General features: G+C 49.9%; 1 protein-coding gene across 2 annotated transcripts in view; it reads right to left on the minus strand.

The window, feature by feature from the left end:
- The window catches only part of loxl3b (lysyl oxidase-like 3b), a 108,897-nt gene extending 92,914 nt beyond the window's left edge, over positions 1–15,983 (minus strand). For both annotated transcript variants that reach the window (XM_041197875.1, XM_041197866.1), the window contains exons 1-3: positions 15,941–15,983; positions 11,527–11,728; positions 9,865–10,045 (exon numbers count right to left, since the gene is read on the minus strand). In XM_041197875.1, coding sequence (XP_041053809.1) covers positions 9,865–10,045; positions 11,527–11,727 — 382 coding nt within the window. In that variant the 5' untranslated portion in view covers position 11,728; positions 15,941–15,983. The remainder of the gene's footprint in view (positions 1–9,864; positions 10,046–11,526; positions 11,729–15,940) is intronic.
- Positions 15,984–18,480: the final 2,497 nt, after the last annotated feature.

Below are 18,480 nucleotides of genomic sequence, written 5' to 3' on the forward strand. Positions count from 1 at the left end.
ATATCCCACACCCCTCACTGTAATACTGATATATCCCACACCCCTCACTGTAATACTGATATATCCCACACCCCTCACTGTAATACTGATATATCCCACACCCCTCACTGTAATACTGATATATCCCACACCCCTCACTGTAATACTGATATATCCCACACCCCTCACTGTAATACTTATATATCCCACACCCCTCACTGTAATACCGATATATCCCACACCCCTCACTGTAACACTGATATATCCCACACCCCTCACTGTAATACTGATATATCCCACACCCCTCACTGTAACACACTGATATATCCCACACCCCTCACTGTAATACTGATATATCCTACACCCCTCACTGTAACACTCTGATATATCCCACACCCCTCACTGTAATACTGATATATCCCACACCCCTCACTGTAACATTGATATATCCCACACCCCTCACTGTAATACTGATATATCCCACACCCCTCACTGTAACACTCTGATATATCCCACACCACTCACTGTAACACTCTGATATATCCCACACCCCTCACTGTAATACTGATATATCCCACACCACTCACTGTAACACTGATATATCCCACACCCCTCACTGTAACACTCTGATATATCCCACACCCCTCACTGTAACACTCTGATATACCCCACACCCCTCACTGTAACACTCTGATATATCCCACACCCCTCACTGTAACACTCTGATATACCCCACACCCCTCACTGTAACACTCTGATATACCACACACCCCTCACTGTAACACTGATATATCCCACACCCCTCACTGTAACACTGATATATCCCACATCTCTCACTTTAACACTGATATACCCCACACCCCTCACTGTAACACTGATATATCCCACATCCCTCACTGTAACACTGATATACCCCACACCCACCCCTCACTGTAACACTGATATATCCCACACCCCTCACTGTAACACTGATATACCCCACACCCCTCACTGTAACACTGATATATCCCACATCCCTCACTGTAACACTGATATACCCCACACCCCTCACTGTAACACAGATATATCCCACATCCCTCATTGTAACTTTGATATACCCCACACCCATCACTGTAACACTGATATATCCCACATCCCTCACTGTAACACTGATATATCCCACACCCCTCACTGTAACACTCTGATATATCCCATATCCCTCACTGTAACACTCTGATATATCCCACACCCCTCAGTGTAACACTGATATACCCCACACCCCTCACTGTAACACTCTGATATACCCCACACCCGTCACTGTAACACTCTGATATATCCCACACCCCTCATTGTAACACTCTGATATATCCCACACCCCTCACTGTAACACTCTGATATATCCAACACCCCTCACTGTAACACTCTGATATGTCCCACACCCCTCACTGTAACACTCTGATATATCCCATATCCCACACTGTAACACTCTGATATACCCCAAACACCTCATTGTAACACTGATATATCCCACACTCCTCACTGTAACACTCTGATATATCCCATATCCCTCACTGTAACACTCTGATATATCCCACACCCCTCAGTGTAACACTGATATATCCCATACCACTCATTGTACTACTCTGATATATCCCACACCCCTCCACCGAGTGGCTCAACGAGCAACTATTACAGCCTGTAACACCTGAAATATCAGTGTAGGAATGGGAAAGTCATTGTGCAGGAAAATAGACAGGTGAGGCTGTAGGTCCTGCAGTGTAACATCTCTAGTGTATCCCACAATGTAACACTCTCTATTATATCACACTGTAACACTCTCTGGTATATCCCACACTGTAACACTGTCTGGTATGTCCCATACTGTAACATTGTCCAGTATATCCCACACTGTAACATTCTTGATATATCCCACACTGTAAAACTCTCTGATATATCCTCACTGTAACGCTCTCAGTATATCCCACATTGTAACACTCTCTGGCATATCCCACACTGTAACACTCTCTAGTATATCCTGCACTGTAACACTCTCAGTATATCCTACACTGTAACACTGGCATATCCCACACTGTAACACTCTCCAGTATATCCCACACTGTAAGACTCTGAGGCATATCCCACACTGTAACACTCTCTAGTATATCCCACACTGTAACACTGTCTGGCATATTCCACACTGTAACACTCTCAGTATATCCTACACAGTAACACTGTCTGGCATATCCCACACTGTAACGCTCTCAGTATATCCCACACTGTAACACTCTCAGTATATCCTACACTGTAACAACCTCTGGTAAATTCACAGTGTAACACCTAGAATTATACACCTTCAGACCATTCCATTCTTGCTGGATGGTGCTGCTGTTTGTGCTCCGCATGATACTCCTCCCACTTACTTCATCTCACCCTATGATCATAGTCTCTTTCATTTCTCTCTCTTGTTTATTTAGCTTCCCCTAAAATGTATCTGGGCTATTCTCCTCTTCGCTGTGATAGCAAGTTCCACATTTTCACCACTCTCTAGGTAAGGTGGATCTCCTGTTGGATCTAATAGAGACTATCTGATATTGAAGACCTTAATACACCCTGGGAACTCGAACCATCTTCATGGTCTTTCTTGGCACCTACACTATTAAAGTGTACAAAGGTACTGAAGAAGGTGCAAAAATGATTTACAAGGATGATATTGTTGCAGTGCGGTATTATAACCCAGAGACTGAGGGTGATCCAGGGAATCCAGGGTTGAATCCCACCACGACAGATGGTGAAATTTCAATTCAGTTAAAAGTCTGATGATGACCATGAAACCATTGTCGATTGTTGCAAAAACCCATCTGGTTCACTAATGCCCTTTAGGGAAGGAAATCTGCTGTCCTAACCTGGTCTGGCCTACATGTGACTCCAGACCCACAGCAATGTGGATGTCTCAAACGAATGAAGCCTGGCATCAACCTAGGCACTGGAAACGACAACGGCAATCTCAGCCCTGTCGAGCCTGCAAAGTCCTCCTTACTAACAACTGGGAGCTAGTGCCAAAATTGGGAGAGCAGTCTCATAGGCTAGTCAAGCAACAGCCTAACATAGTCATCCTCACAGAATCATACCTGACAGATAATGTCCCAGACACCATCATCACCATCCCTGGGTATGTCCTGTCCCACCAGCAGGACAGACCCAGCAGAGGTGGGGGCACAGTGGTATACAGTCAGGAGGGAGTTGACTGGGAATCCTCAACATCGACTCCAGATCCCATGAAGTCTCATGGCCTCAGGTCAAACACAGGCAAGGAAACCTCCTGCTGATGAATCAGGGCTCCTCCATGTTGAACACCACTTGAAGGAAGCACTGAGGGTGGCGAGGGTGCAGAATGTACTCTGGGTGGGGGACCTCAATGCCCATCACTGAATGTCTCAGTAGCACCACTACTGACCAAGTTGGTTGAGTCCTAAATGACATAGCTGCTAGACTGGGTCTGTGGCAGGTGGTGAAGGAACCAACAAGAGGGAAAAACATACTTGAACTCATCCTCACCAACCTGCCTGCTGCAGATGCATCTGTCCATGACAGTATTGGTAGGAGTGACCACCACACAGGCATTGTGGAGACGAAGACACATCATCACATTGAGGATACCCTCCATAATGCTGTGTGGCACTACCACGGAATTAAATAGGATAGATCTTGAACAGATCTAGCAACTCAAGACTGGGCATCCATGAGGTGCTGTGGGCCATCAGCAGCAGCAGAATTGTACTCAAACACAATCTGTAACCTCATGGCCCAGCATATCCCCCACTCTACCATTACCATCAAGCCAGGGGAGCGACCCTGATTCAATGAAGAGTGCAGGAGGGCATGCCAGGAGCAGCACCAGACATACCTAAAAATGAGGTGTCAACCTGGTGAAGCTACAACACAGGACAACTTGCGCACCAAACAGCATTAGCAGCAAGTGATAGACAGAGCTAAACGATTCCACAATGAATGGGTCAGATCTAAGCTCTGCAGTCCTGTCACATCCAGTCATGAAAGGCGGTGGACAACTGAACAACTCACTGGAGGAGGAGGCTCCACAAATATCCCCATCCTCAATGATGGAGGGGCCCAGCACATCAGTACAAAAGATAAGGCTGAAGCATTCACAACAATCTTTAGCCAGGTGATAAATCTTGGCCTCCAGAGGTCCCCAGAATCAAAGATGCCAGTCTTCAACCTATTCACCTCACTCCACATGATATCAAGAAACAGCTAAAGGCAATGGATACTGCAAAGGCTATGGGCCCTGACAATATTCCGGCAACAGCACTGGTGACTTGTGCTCCAGAACTTGCCGCACCTCTAGTCAAGCTTTTCAAGAACAACTACAACACTGGCATCTACCCGGCTATGGGGAAAATTGCCCAGGTATGTCCTGTACACAAAAAGCAAGACAAATACATCCTAGCCAATTACTGCCCTATCGGTCTACTCTCCATCATCAGTAAAGTAATGGAAAGGGTCATCAACAGTGCTATCAAGCGGCACTTGCTTAGCAATAACCTGCTCACTGACGCCCAGTTTGGGTTCCGCCAGGGCCACTCAGCTCCTGACCTCATTACAGCCTTGGTTCAAACATGGACAAAAGAGCTGAACTCCCAAGGTGAGGTGAGAGTGACTGCCCTTGACATCAAGGCCGCATTTGATAGGTATTAAGTGGTATCAAAGAGCCCTAGCTGGAATCAATGGGAATCAGGGGTAAAACTCTCCACTGGTTGGAGTCATAGCTAGCACAAAGGAAGATGGTCATGGTTTTTTTTTATTCATTCACGGGATGTGGGTTTCGCTGGCTGGGCCAGCATTTACTGTCTCCCTAGTTGCCCTTGAGAAGGTGGTGGTGAGCTGCCTTCTTGACCCGCTGCAGTCCATGTGGTGTAGGTACACCCATAGTGCTGTTAGGGAGGGAGTTCCAGGATTTTGACCCAGCGACAGTGAAGGAATGGTGATATATTTCCAAGTCAGGATGGTGAGTGACTTGGAGGGGAACTTCCAGGTGGAGGTTTTCCCATCTATCTGCTGCCCTTGTCCTTCTAGATGGTAGTGGTTGTGGGTTTGGAAGGTGCTGTCGAAGGAGCCTTGGTGAATTCCTGCAGTGCATCTTGTAGATGGTACACACACTGCTGTTACTGTGCGTCGGTGGTGGAGGGAGTGAATGTTTGTGGATGTGGTGCCAATCAAGTGGGCTGCTTTGTCCTGGACGGTGTCAAGCTTCTTGGTTGTTGTGGGAGCTGCACTCATCCAGGCAAGTGGGGAGTATTCCATCACACTCCTGTTGTTGGAAGTCAATCATCTCAGTTCCAGGACATCACTACAGGAGTTCCTCAGGGTAGTGTCCTAGGCCCAACCATCTTCAGTTGCTTCATCACAGAATCACACAGTACAGAAGAGGCCCTTCGGCCCATCGAGTCTGCACCAACACGTGAGAAACAGTAGACGTAACCACCTAATCCCACTTACCAGCACTTGGCCCATAGCCTTGAATGTTATGATGTGCCAAGTGCTCATCCAGGTACTTTTTAAAGGATGTGAGGCAACCCCGCCTCCACCACCCTCCCAGGCAGCGCATTCCAGACCCTCACCACCCTCTGGGTAAAAAAGTTTTTTCTCACATCCCCCCTAAACCTCCTGCCCCACATCTTGAACTTATGTCCCCTTGTGACTGACCCTTCAACTAAGGGGAACAGCTGCTCCCTATCCACCCTGTCCATGCCCCTCATAATCTTGTACACCTTGATCAGGTCGCCCCCTCAGTCTTCTCTGCTCCAACAAAAACAGTCAATGACCTTCCTTCCATCATAAGGTCAGAAGTGGGGATGTTCGCTGATGATTGCACAATGTTCAGCACCATTCACAACTCCTCAGATACTGAAGCAGTCTACGTCCAAATGCAGCAAGACCTGGACAATATTTGGGCTTGGGCTGATAAGTGGCAAACTTCGTGCTACACAAGTGCCAGACAATGACCATCTCCAACAAGAGAGAATCTAAATATTGCCCCTTGACATTCAATGGCATCACCAATCATGAATCCCCCACTATCAACATCCTGGGGGTTACCATTGATTAGAAACTGAACTGGACTAGTCATATAAATCCTGTGGCTGCAAGAGCTGCTCAGAGACTAGGAACCCTGCAGCGAGTAACTCACCTCCTGACTCCCCAGAGTCTCTATACAATCAAGGCAAAATTCAGGAGAATGATGGAATACTCCCCACTTGCCTGGATGAGTGCAGCTTCAACAACACTCAAGAAGCTTGACACTGTCCAGGACAAAGCATCTGCTTAATGGTCACCACATCCACAAACATTCATTCCCTCCACCACCAACGTACAGTGCCAGCAGTGTGTACCATCTCCAAGATGTACTGCAGGAATTCACAAAGGTCTTCAACCCTGTTGCTCCTTCTCTCCCACTGACCTATCTCTCACCTTGTCCCTTTCCCCCCATTGCCCTATTACTCCTTCTCTCCCATTATTCCATCTCTCCATTATCACATCTCTCCCATTGTCCCTTCACTCCCATTCCCACATCTCACCCATTGCCCCTTCTCTCCCATTGCCCCATCTCTCCCATTGCCCCATCTCTCCCATTGTCCCATCTCTCCCATTGTCCCATCTCTCCCACTGCCCCTTCACTACCATTGCCCCTTAACCCCCATTGCCCAAGTTCTCCCATTGCTCCAGCTCTCCGACTGTCCCAGCTCTCCTATTGGCTCCAGCTCTCCCATTGCCTCATCTCTCCCATTGCCCCTTCACTCCCAATGCCTCATCTCTCCCACTGTCCCTTCACTCCCATTGCCCCATCTCTTCCATTGCCCCATCTCTCCCATTGCCCCATCTCTCCCATTGCCCCATCTCTCCTATTGCCACATCTCTCCCATTGCCCCTTTTCTCCCACTGCCACATCTCTCCCATTGCCCCTTCTCTCCCATTGCCCCTTCTCTCCCATTGCCCCTTCTCTCCCATTTCCCCTTCAATCCCATTGCCACATCTCTCCCATTGCCCCTTCTCTCCCAGTGCCCCTTCTCTCCCATTGCCACATCACTCCCATTTCCTCTTCACTCCCATTGCCCCATCTCTCCCATTGCCCCATCTCTCCCATTGCCCCATCTCTCCCATTGCCCCATCTCTCCCACTGCCCCATCTCTCCCACTGCCCCATCTCTCCCATTGCTCCATCTCTCCCACTGCCTCTTCACTCCCATTGCCACACCTCTGCAAATGCCCCATCTCTCGCATTTTCCCTTTTCTCCCATTGTCCTTCCTCTCCCATTGCCCCTCCTCTCCCATTGCCCCATCTCTTCCACTGCCCCTTCACTAATATTGCCCCTTCACTCCCATTGCCTCATCTCTCCCATTGCCCCTTCACTCCCATTGCCCCTTCACTCCCATTGCCACATCTCTGCAAATGCCCCATCTCTCGCATTTTCCCTTTTCTCCCATTGTCCTTCCTCTCCCATTGCCCCTCCTCTCCCATTGACCCATCTCTCCCACTGCCCCTTCACTCCCATTGCCCCTTCCCTCCCATTGCCTCATCTCTCCCATTGCCCCTTCACTCCCGTTGCCATCTCTCCCATTGCCCCTTCACTCCCATTGCCGCATCTCTCCCACTGCCCCTTCACTCCCATTGCCAAATCTCTCCCAATGCCCCATCCCTCCCATTGTCCCATCTTTCCCATTGTCACATCTCTCCCATTGTCCCTTCACTCCCATTGCCCCATCTCTCCTATTACATCTCTCCCATTGCCCCATCTCGCCCATTGTCCCATCTCTCCCATTGTCCCTTCTCTCCCATTGCCCCTTCTCTCCCATTACCCCATCTCTTCCATTGTCTATTCACACCCATTGCCCCATCTCTCCCATTGCCCCATTTCTCCCATTGCCCCATTTCCCCCATTGCCACTTCTCTCCATTGTCACTTCTCTCCATTGTCACTTCACTCCCTTAGCCCCATCTCTACCAATGCCCCTTCTCTCCCATTGCCCCATTTCTCCCATTGAAACTTCGCTCCCATTGCCACTTCGCTCCCATTGCCACTTCTCTCCATTGTCAATTCCCTCCATTGTCACTTCTCTCCATTGTCACTTCTCTCCTTTAGCCCCATCTCTGCCAATGCCCCTTCTCTCCCATTGCCCCATCTCTTCCATTGTCCCTTCAGTCCCATTGCCCCATCTCTCCCATTGCCCCATCTCTCCCATTGCCCCATCTCTCCCATTGCCACATCTCTCCTATTGCCACATCTCTCCCACTGTCCCTTCACTCCCACTGCCCCACCTCTTCCATTGCCCCTTCACTCCTATTGCCCCATCTCTCCCATTGTCCCTTCACTCCCATTGCCCCTTCTCTCCCATTGCTCCAGCTCTCCCACTGCCCCTTCACTCCCATTGCCACATCTCGTCCATTGTCCCTTCACTCCCATTGCCACATCTCTCCCATTGCCACATCTCTCCCATTGCCTCATCTCTTCCATTGCCCCTTCACTCCCATTGCCCCATCTCTCCCATTGACCCTTCACTCCCATTGCCTCATCTCTCCCATTGTCCCTTCACTCCCATTGCCCCATCTCTCCCATTGCCCCTTCACTCCCAATGCCACTTCACTCCAATGCCACTTCACTCCAATGCCACTTCACTCCAATGCCACTTCACTCCAATGCCACTTCACTCCAATGCCACTTCACTCCCTTAGCCCCATCTCTGCCAATGCCCCTTCTCTCTCATTGCCTCTTCTCTCCCATTGCCCTAGCTCTCCCAAAACCCCTTCACTCCCATTGCCACATCTCTCCCATTGCCCCTTGTCTCTCATTGCCCGTTGTCTCCCTTTGCCCCATCTCTCCCATTGCCCCATCTCTCCCATTGCCACATCTCTCCCATTGTCCCTTCACTCCCATTGCCCCACCTCTCCTATTGCCACATCTCTCATATTGCCACATCTCTCCCCTTGCCCCTTCACTCCCATTGCTTCATCTCTCCCATTGCCCCAGCTCTTCCATTGCCCCAGCTCTCCCATTGCCCCATCTCTCCTATTGCCACATCTCTCCCATTGCCCCTTCTCTCCCATTGCTACTTCACTCCCATTGCCCTTTCACTCCCATTGCCACATCTCTCCCATTGCCCCTTCACTCCCATTGCCCCGTCTCTCCCATTGCCCCATCTCTCCCATTGCCTCTTCTCTCCCATTGCCCCATCTCTCCCATTGCCTCTTCTCTCCCAATGCCCCTTCACTCCCATTGCCCCTTCACTCCCATTGCCCCATCTCTCCCAATGCCCCATCTCTCCCATTGCCTCATCTCTCCCATTGCCTCTTCTCTCCTATTGCCCCATCTCTCCTATTGCCTCTTCTCTCCCATTGCCACATCTCTCCCATTGCCTCTTCTCTCCCAATGCCCCTTCACTCCCATTGCCCCATCTCTCCCATTGCCCCATCTCTCCCATTGCCTCTTCTCTCCCATTGCCCCAGCTCTCCCAAAACCCCTTCACTCCCATTGCCCCTTGTCTCTCATTGCCCGTTGTCTCCCATTGCCCCATCTCTCCCATTGCCACATCTCTCCTATTGCCACATCTCTCCCATTGTCCCTTCACTCCCATTGCCCCATCTCTCCTATTGCCACATCTCTCCCATTGTCCCTTCACTCCCATTGCCCCATCTCTCCTATTGCGACATCTCTCCCATTGCCCCTTCACTCCCATTGCCTCATCTCTCCCATTGCCCCATCTCTCCCATTGCCCCATCTCTCCCATTGCCCCATCTCTCCCATTGCTTCTCTCCCATCGATCCTTTTCCCCAGTTGTTCTGTGGTCCCCTACAGATCGTCTGCCCCTCGCCACCAGCTCCATCTGGTGCTTACCTTTTCCCATCCGTGCCCCGGTCAGCGCCTCCTTGGCGCTGCCGAATCCGAGCTCACGGCAGACCACACTGGCAGACAGGGCATTCCAGCGGTCATCACAGATAGTGCCCCACTCATTGTCTTTGAGAATTTCCACTCGACCTTCTCCAATCCTCGCACCGGCCTTCAGTCGCACAGATGGCTGAAACCCGGGTGGGTAAGGGGGATAGAAAATGGCATCAGTGAGCCTGAGGTGCAGAGATCAGAGCTGCCACTACCAAACAGGGAGTACAAGGCTGGCACGGACAGTGGGGAGGTAGCAAGGTTCACAACACCAGTGTTGATTGATTGACCCTCCCAGGGTGTCCTGAGAATATGTGGTGGATCTACTGCCTGACCGATTGAGGGTTGAGAGAATGAGGGAAGGGGTGAGCGAGGTAGGGGAAACTGAGGTAGGTGAGGAAATGAGGGGAGACTGATCACCAAACCCATCCAATCAACCTCCATACCACCACCATACCCATCTCAGTTTGGGTTTTGCCAAAGCCATTCAGCTTCTGCCCTTATTACAGCCTTGGTCCAAACATGGACACAAGAGCTGAAGAGGTGAGGTGAGAGTGACTGCCCTTGACAATCAAGGCAGCATTTGACTAAGTGTGGCAAGTGTAGCAAAACTGGAGTCAATGGGAATCAGGGGGAAAACTCTCTGCTGGTTGGAGTCATACCCAGCACAAAGGAAGATGGTTGTGGTTGTTGGAGGTCAGTCATCTCAGCTCCAGGACATCACTGCAGGAGTTCCTCAGGGTAGTGTCCTCGGCCCAACCATCTTCAGCTGCTTCATCAATGACCTTCCTTCCATCATAAGGTCAGAAGTGGGGATGTTCGCTGAGGGAGGGGTAGACTGAAGGAGGAAGAGACTGAGGGACAGTGAGACTGAGGGAGGGGTAGACTGAAGGAGGGAGAGACTGAGGGACACTGAGACTGAGGGAGGGATAGACTGAGGGAGGGATAGACTGATGGACAGTGAGACTGAGGGAGGGGTAGACTGAAGGAGGGAGAGACTGAGGGACAGTGAGACTGAGGAAGGGGTAGACTGAAGGAGGGAGAGACTGAGGGACAGTGAGACTGAGGGAGAAGTAAACTGAAGGAGGGACAGACTGAGGGACAGTGATTCTGAGGGATGGGCTGACTAAAGGAGGGAGAGACTGAGGGACAGTGAGACTGAGGGAGGGGTAAACTGAAGGAGGGAGAGACTGAGGGACAGTGATTCTGAGGGATGGGCTGACTAAGGGAGGGATAGACTGAAGGCGGGGTAGCCTGACAGAGGGGTAAATTGAGGGAGGCAGAGACTAAAAGAGGGGTAGACTGAGCGAGGCGTAGACCAAGGGAGGCAGAGACTCAGGGAGTGGCAAATTCCTCTTGCAGGAATCTGTGTTGGAAGTGTGCCCATGAATGTCAGGCAGAGTCAGGACAGGATGAGGAATGGAGGGGAGTCACAGTGAAGGTGGAAAGTCAATCTTATACACAGGAAGTCGAGAAAACTGGACCAACATCAATCGAGCCTGCCACCTCTCTGGATTGTCTGGCGGCTCTGATCATCCCTCCCCCGATGCTGCCCAACCCACCCACCATTACCTCCCCTCCCTCCCTCCCTTTCCTGCACCCTCTGTGGTTGACTCTCACCTCGGGCTGCTTCATCCGCTTGCGGCCCTTGCTGAACATGGGTCCGGAGACACAGCTGACAGCAGCTGGCATCCCTCCGTGACACTGGGTCGTGCCGTTGCCTTTCACCAGTTCAAACTGGCAGAGGGAGAAGTGGGCCTCGGTCCCTGCGCAGGTCACCGAGTGCGCTCGGTACGTTGACTGCTGACGTTCCGACACCATCCTGAAAGGAAGAGAGAGATTGTTGATGGAGCTTCAGTAATCAGTGTGGGGTGCGGTGGGGGTGTGGGGATAAAGGGAATGGAGAGGGTTGGCGGTGGGGGTGGGGGGGGGTGGTGGGGGGGCGGGGAACGAGCAGGAGTACGGAGCGTCTCACATTCTCTTACCAAAGGTTCTACAAGTATGAGTGAGTATCTCGTGTTGGGGTCATCAGTTTAAATATCAGCAGGCAAGGTACCAATCAATCTCATAACTAATTGTCTGGCACCAGAAGGGGAGCACAGTTGGTGCCAGATTGTTGTAAAAACACAACTGGATCAGGCATATTCTTCAGAGAAGGAAACCTGACTCCTTACCCAGTCCTTCACCAACATGCTGGAGGAATAGGCAATAATATTTGTTTTGAGCTTGATTTACCTCTTGGGTCCTGTGTTGAGGGGCTGGGGGGGGGAGGGAGGATAAGGGGATGGGGGCAGTCCCCTTGGGATGCTATGCGTTTGGAGAACCCCCCCCAACCCCCCACATCCATAATGGGATAGGACAGCAGGAAGCCCTGACCAGCTCATGAACTGGTCGCTGATTGGCCGGCCATGCCCCCATCTTCATCTCCTTAGAAACCAGACAACAACAGTCAGAGATATTGTGTCCCTCACTCATTTCCTCCTGATATTTGCCCACAGTGTCATGGGGACACAGCAGTGGTGAGTTTGTCTGGGACAGTGGGTACCTGCCCTCTGTCTCAGTGGGGAGGCCTGATACAGGAATCAGGTTAACCGATTTACTCCATTGTGGGTTCAATGAGGAGGGGAAGCAATGCCCATTCTGGCGAGCATCCAGTGCAGGTTGGAGAACCGAGGGTCACAAACCTACAGTCCATCAGTAAAGCAGCCTCCAACCAAACTCCTCACCCCGACTCGGCAGGATACAGACACCTCCCAGCCCCTTCCATCGACAGTCAAAAGGAGCATTCAGACCAGCTCCAATCCTGTATGCAATCACAACTTCCAGGGCCACACTCTCAATAGCCAGAACTGCAGGTAACGTGGAAAAATCGCAAATCTCCTGGAACCCAACCTTTGGCACTTTCCCTGTCAAACAAAGGAAAACTATGCAGGAAGACCAGCCGTGTCTACCCCAGCACTGTCACTGACCCACTGTGTGAACGGACACTGTGACACCCACTGTCCCAGAGTGTGAAAGGACAGTGTGTGACCCACTGTCCCAGAGTGTGAAAGGACAGTGTGTGACCCACTGGCCCAGAGTGTGAACGGACAGTGTGACACCCACTGTCCCAGAGTGTGAACGGACACTGTGACACCCACTGTCCCAGAGTGTGAAAGGACAGTGTGTGACCCACTGTCCCAGAGTGTGAAAGGACAGTGTTTTTTTTATTCATTCACGAGATGTGGGCATCGCTGGCTGGGCCCAGCATTTATTGCCTGTCCCTAGTTGCCTTTGAGAAGGTGGTGGTGAGCTGCCTTCTTGAACCGCTGCAGTCCATGTGGTGCAGGTACACCCACAGTGTTGTTAGGGGTGGGTGTTCCAGGGTCTTGACCCAGCGACAGTGAAGGAACGGCGATATATTTCCAAGTCAGGATGGTGAGTGACTTAGATGGGAACTTCCAGGTGGTGGTGTCCCCATCTATCTGTTGCCCTTGTCCTTCTAGATGGTAGTGGTCATGGGTTTGGAAGGTGATGTCTAAGGAGTCTTGGTGAATTCCTGCAGTGCATCTTTTGGATGGTACACACACTGCTGTTACTGTGTGTCGGTGATGGAGGGAGTGAATGTTTGTGGATGGGGTGCCAATCAAGTGGGCTGCTTTGTCCTGGACGGTGTCAAGCTTCTTGAGTGTTGTGGGAGCTGCACTCATCCAGGCAAGTGGGGAGTATTCCATCACACTCCTGACTTGTGCCTTGTAGATGATGGACAGGCTTTGGGGAGTCAGGAGATGAGTTACTTGCCACAGGATTCCCAGCCTCTGACCTGCTCTTATAACCACAGTATTTATATGGCTGGTCCAGTTCATCTTCTGGTCAATGGTAACTCCTCGGATGTTGATAGTGTGGGGATTCAGTGATGGTAATGCCATTGAACATCGAGGGACGATGGTCGGATTCTCTCTTGTTGGAGATGGTCATTGCCTGACACTTGTGTGGCGCAAATGATACTTGCCGCTTGTCAGCCCAAGTCTGGATATTGTCCAGGTCTTGCTGCATTTGGACATGGACTGCTTCAGTATCTGAGGAGTCGTGAATGGTGCTGAACTTTGTGCAATCATCAGCGAACATCCCCACTTTTGACCTTATGACAGAAGGAAGGTCATTGATGAAGCAGCTAAAGATGGTTGGGCCTAGGACATTGCCCTAAGGAACTTCTGCAGTGATGTCCCGGAGCTGAGATGACTGACATTCCACAACAACAACCAGCTCCCTCTACACTGTCCCCATCAAACACTCCCAGGACAGGTACAGCACGGGGTTAGATACAGAGTAAAGCTCCCTCTACACTGTCCCCATCAAACACTCCCAGGACAGGTACAGCACGGGGTTAGATACAGAGTAAAGCTCCCTCTACACTGTCCTCATCAAACACTCCCAGGACAGGTACAGCACGGGGTTAGATACAGAGTAAAGCTGCCTCTACACGGTCCCCATCAAACACTCCCAGGACAGGTACAGCACGGGGTTAGATACAGAGTAAAGCTCCCTCTACACTGTCCCCGTCAAACACTCCCAGGGCAGGTACAGCACAGGGTTAGATACAGAGTAAAGCTGCCTCTACACTGTCCCCATCAAACACTCCCAGGGACAGGTACAGCACGGGGTTAGATACCGAGTAAAGCTCTCTCTACACTGTCCCCATCAAACACTCCCAGGACAGGTACAGCACAGGGATAGATACAGAGTAAAGCTCCCTCTACACTGTCCCCATCAAACACTCCCAGGACAGGTACAGCACGGGGTTAGATACAGAGTAAATCTCCCTCTACACTGTCCCCATCAAACACTCCCAGGACAGGTACAGCACGGGGTTAGATACAGAGTAAATCTCCCTCTACACTGTCCCCATCAAACACTCCCAGGGCAGGTACAGCACGGGGTTAGATACAGAGTAAAGCTGTCTCTACACTGTCCCCATCAAACACTCCCAGGACAGGTACAGCACGGGGTTAGATACAGAGTAAAGCTCCCTCTACACTGTCCCCATCAAACACTCCCAGACAGGTACAGCACGGGGTTAGATACAGAGTAAATCTCCCTCTACACTGTCCCCATCAAACACTCCCAGGACAGGTACAGCATGGGGTTAGATACAGAGTAAAGCTCCCTCTACACTGTCCCCATCAAACACTCCCAGGACAGGTACAGCACGGGGTTAGATACAGAGTAAAGCTCCCTCTACACTGTCCCCATCAAACACTCCCAGGACAGGTACAGCACGGGGTTAGATACAGAATAAAGCTTCCTCTACACTGTCCCCATCAAACACTCCCAGGACAGGTACAGCACGGGGTTAGATACAGAGTAAAGCTCCCTCTACACTGTCCACATCAAACACTCCCAGAACAGGTACAGCACGGGGTTAGATACAGAGTAAAGCTGCCTCTACAATGACCCCATCAAACACTCCCAGGACAGGTACAGCACGGAGTAAGATACAGAGTAAAGCTCCCTCTACACCGTCCCCATCAAACACTCCCAGGACAGGTACAGCACGGAGTTAGATACAGAGTAAAGCTCCCTCTACACCGTCCCCATCAAACACTCCCAGGACAGGTACAGCACGGAGTTAGATACAGAGTAAAGCTGCCTCTACACCGTCCCCATCAAACACTCCCAGGACAGGTACAGCACGGAGTTAGATACAGAGTAAAGCTCCCTCTACACTGTCCCCATCAAACACTCCCAGGACAGGTACAGCACGGAGTTAGATACAGAGTAAAGCTCCCTCTACACCGTCCCCATCAAACACTCCCAACGCGGGCACAGAACAGATACAGAATAAAGTTCCCTTTACGCAGTTACAGCACTGTCACAGCAGGTTTCAGGATGGTAACAGTGACCCGTGTTACAGCACTGTATCAGCAATCCCAGCCTGAGCTTTTGAAACATCCTTATTCTGCAGCGATAGAATCGTTTCAGAGCTGGGTACACTGGGGAGGGCTCCGTGGGGAAGTGTGAGAATGACCAACCATTCTCCACCTTCCCCAATTACCTTGGAGCAGATCTCCTGGTTCTTTTAATGCTCGCTCTTCGCTTCCTTAAACGCCTGTGGAAAGAAAGGTCAGAAAAGTGGTGTCATGGAGAGACTGTCTCAGAGCAAACATTGTGCCCAGCTCCCCCCAACACAATCCCCCTCGCCTCCCCTCCCCCTCACAAGTCTCTTCACTTCCTCCCTCTCACTGAGGGAAATCAGGGTGGAAATCGCTGTGGCACTGGTCATAAGTTTTCAGTTTTCCTTAAAAGCAGGGGTGGTGCCAGGGGGGCTGGAGAGTTGCAAGTGAACCCCTTGTTCAAAAAAGGGCGTAAAGATAAGCCCAGCAACTGCAGACCAGTGAGTTTATTCTCAGCGGCGGGGAGTCTTCTAGAAACAATAATTTGAGACTAAATTAACGGTTGGGCAAATGCGGATCGATTAAGGAAATCCAGCATGGACTTGTTAAGAGCAAACTGTGTTTAACTAACTTGCTGGAGTTTTTTGAAGGGGGTGGGGGTGGAATTGATGAGGCCAATGCTGTTGATGCAATGCACACAGACTTCCACAAGGCATTGATACGGTGCCACACCCAACAGACTGTGAGAAAACTTATCGCTCATGGAATAAAAGGGACAGGAGCAAGATGGGTACAAACTGGCTGAGTGACAGGAAACCGAGGGTCGTGGTTAGTGGTTGTTTTCTGGGCTGCCGGAAGGTTTGTAGTGGAGTTCCCCATGGGGTCGGTATTGGAACCCTTGCTCGTCCTGATATATATTAATGGTTAGACCTTGGTGTACAGGGGACAATTTCAAAATTTGAGGGCATTACAAAACTTGGAAGTGTGGAGTGTGAGGAGGATAATATAGAACTTCAAAAGGACATAGACAAGTTGGTGGAATGGACGGAAGGTAGCAGATGAAATTCAATGCAGCGACGTGTGAATTGATTCATTTTGGTAGCAAGAGTGTGGGGAGACAACGTAAAATAAAGGGCACAACTCTAAAGGGGCAGCAGGAGCAAAGGGATCTTGGTGTATATGTGCATAAATCATTGAAGGTGGCAGGGCAGGTGGAGGGAGCAATTAATAAAGTACACACTATCCTGGGCTTTATTAATAGGGATATGGAGTACAGGAGCAAGGAAGTATGTTAAATAGCAACAGAAAGTGCTGGAAATACTCAGCAGGTCTGGCGCCATATGTAGAGAGATAAACAGAGTTAATGTTTTGAATTGAACATCACTCGTCTCCAGAACAGGAGTTATGTTAAACCTGTATAAGATCATAAGAACTAGGAGCAGGAGTCGGCAACTCAGCCCCTCGAGTCTGCTCCACCATTCAATACCATCATGGCTGATCTCATTTCGGTCTCAACTCCAATTTCCCGCCCTCTCCCCATAACCTTTCAACCTGTTAGTAATTAAAAACCTGCCTATCTCCTTCTTAAATTTATTCAGCGTCCCGGCATCCACTGCACTCTGAGGTAGTGAAGTCCACAGATTCATGACCCTTTGAGAAAAGTATATCCTCCTCATCTCTGATTTAAATCTACCACCCCTTAGCCTAAAACTATGGCCTCTCATTCTATAATGCCCCACAGGGGAAACATCTGCTCCACATCTACTTTATCTATCCCCTTTAGCATCTTATGTACCTCAATTAGATCTCCTCTCATCCTTCTAAACTCCAGCTAGTATAGGCCTAAACTACTCAATCTCTCCTCACAAGACAAGCCCCGGATCTCTGGAATCAATTTAGTGAACCTCCTCTGAACTGCCTCCAATGCAATTATATCCTTCCTCAAGTAAGGGGGCCAAAACTGTGCACAGTACACCAGGTGGGATCTCACCAATGCCTTGTACAGTTGCAACAACACTTCCCTATTTTCATACTCTATTCCTTTAGCAATAAATGCCAAAATTCCATTTGCCTTCCTAATTACCTGCTGTTATCTGCATACTAGTTTTCAGCGATTCATGCATGAGGACACCCAGATCCCTCTGCACTGAAGCATTCTGAAGTTTCTCTCCATTTAAATAATAAGTTGCCTTTTTATTCTTCCGACCAAAATGGATAACCTCACACTTATCCACGTCAAACTCCATCTGCCAAATTTTGGCCCATTCACCTAACCATATCAATTTGTAAATTTCTTATTTCTTCATTGGAAATTACTTTCCCACCTATTTTGGTGTCATCTGCAAATTTAGCTATAGTACCTTCTATCCCTGAATCCAAGTCATCAATATGGATTGTAAATAGTTGGGGCACAAGGACCAAACCCTGTGGTAGCCCACAAGTTACAGCTTGCCATCCAGAAAAAGACCCATTTGTCTCTGCTTTCTGTCGGTTAGCCAGTCCTCTATCCAAGATTATATACTACCCCTAGATCCGTGCGATGTATATTAATCTTTTGTGCAGCACCTTATCAAAGGCCTTCTGGAAGTCCAGATGTACTACATTTACAGGATCCCCATTATCCACTTTGCTTGTCACATCTTCAAAGAACTCTAGCAAATTAGTCAAACATGATTTACTCTACATAAAACCGTGCTGACTC

Source organism: Carcharodon carcharias, chromosome 1 (genome assembly GCF_017639515.1).
Source record: "Carcharodon carcharias isolate sCarCar2 chromosome 1, sCarCar2.pri, whole genome shotgun sequence".
Taxonomy (NCBI): Eukaryota; Metazoa; Chordata; class Chondrichthyes; order Lamniformes; family Lamnidae; genus Carcharodon; species Carcharodon carcharias.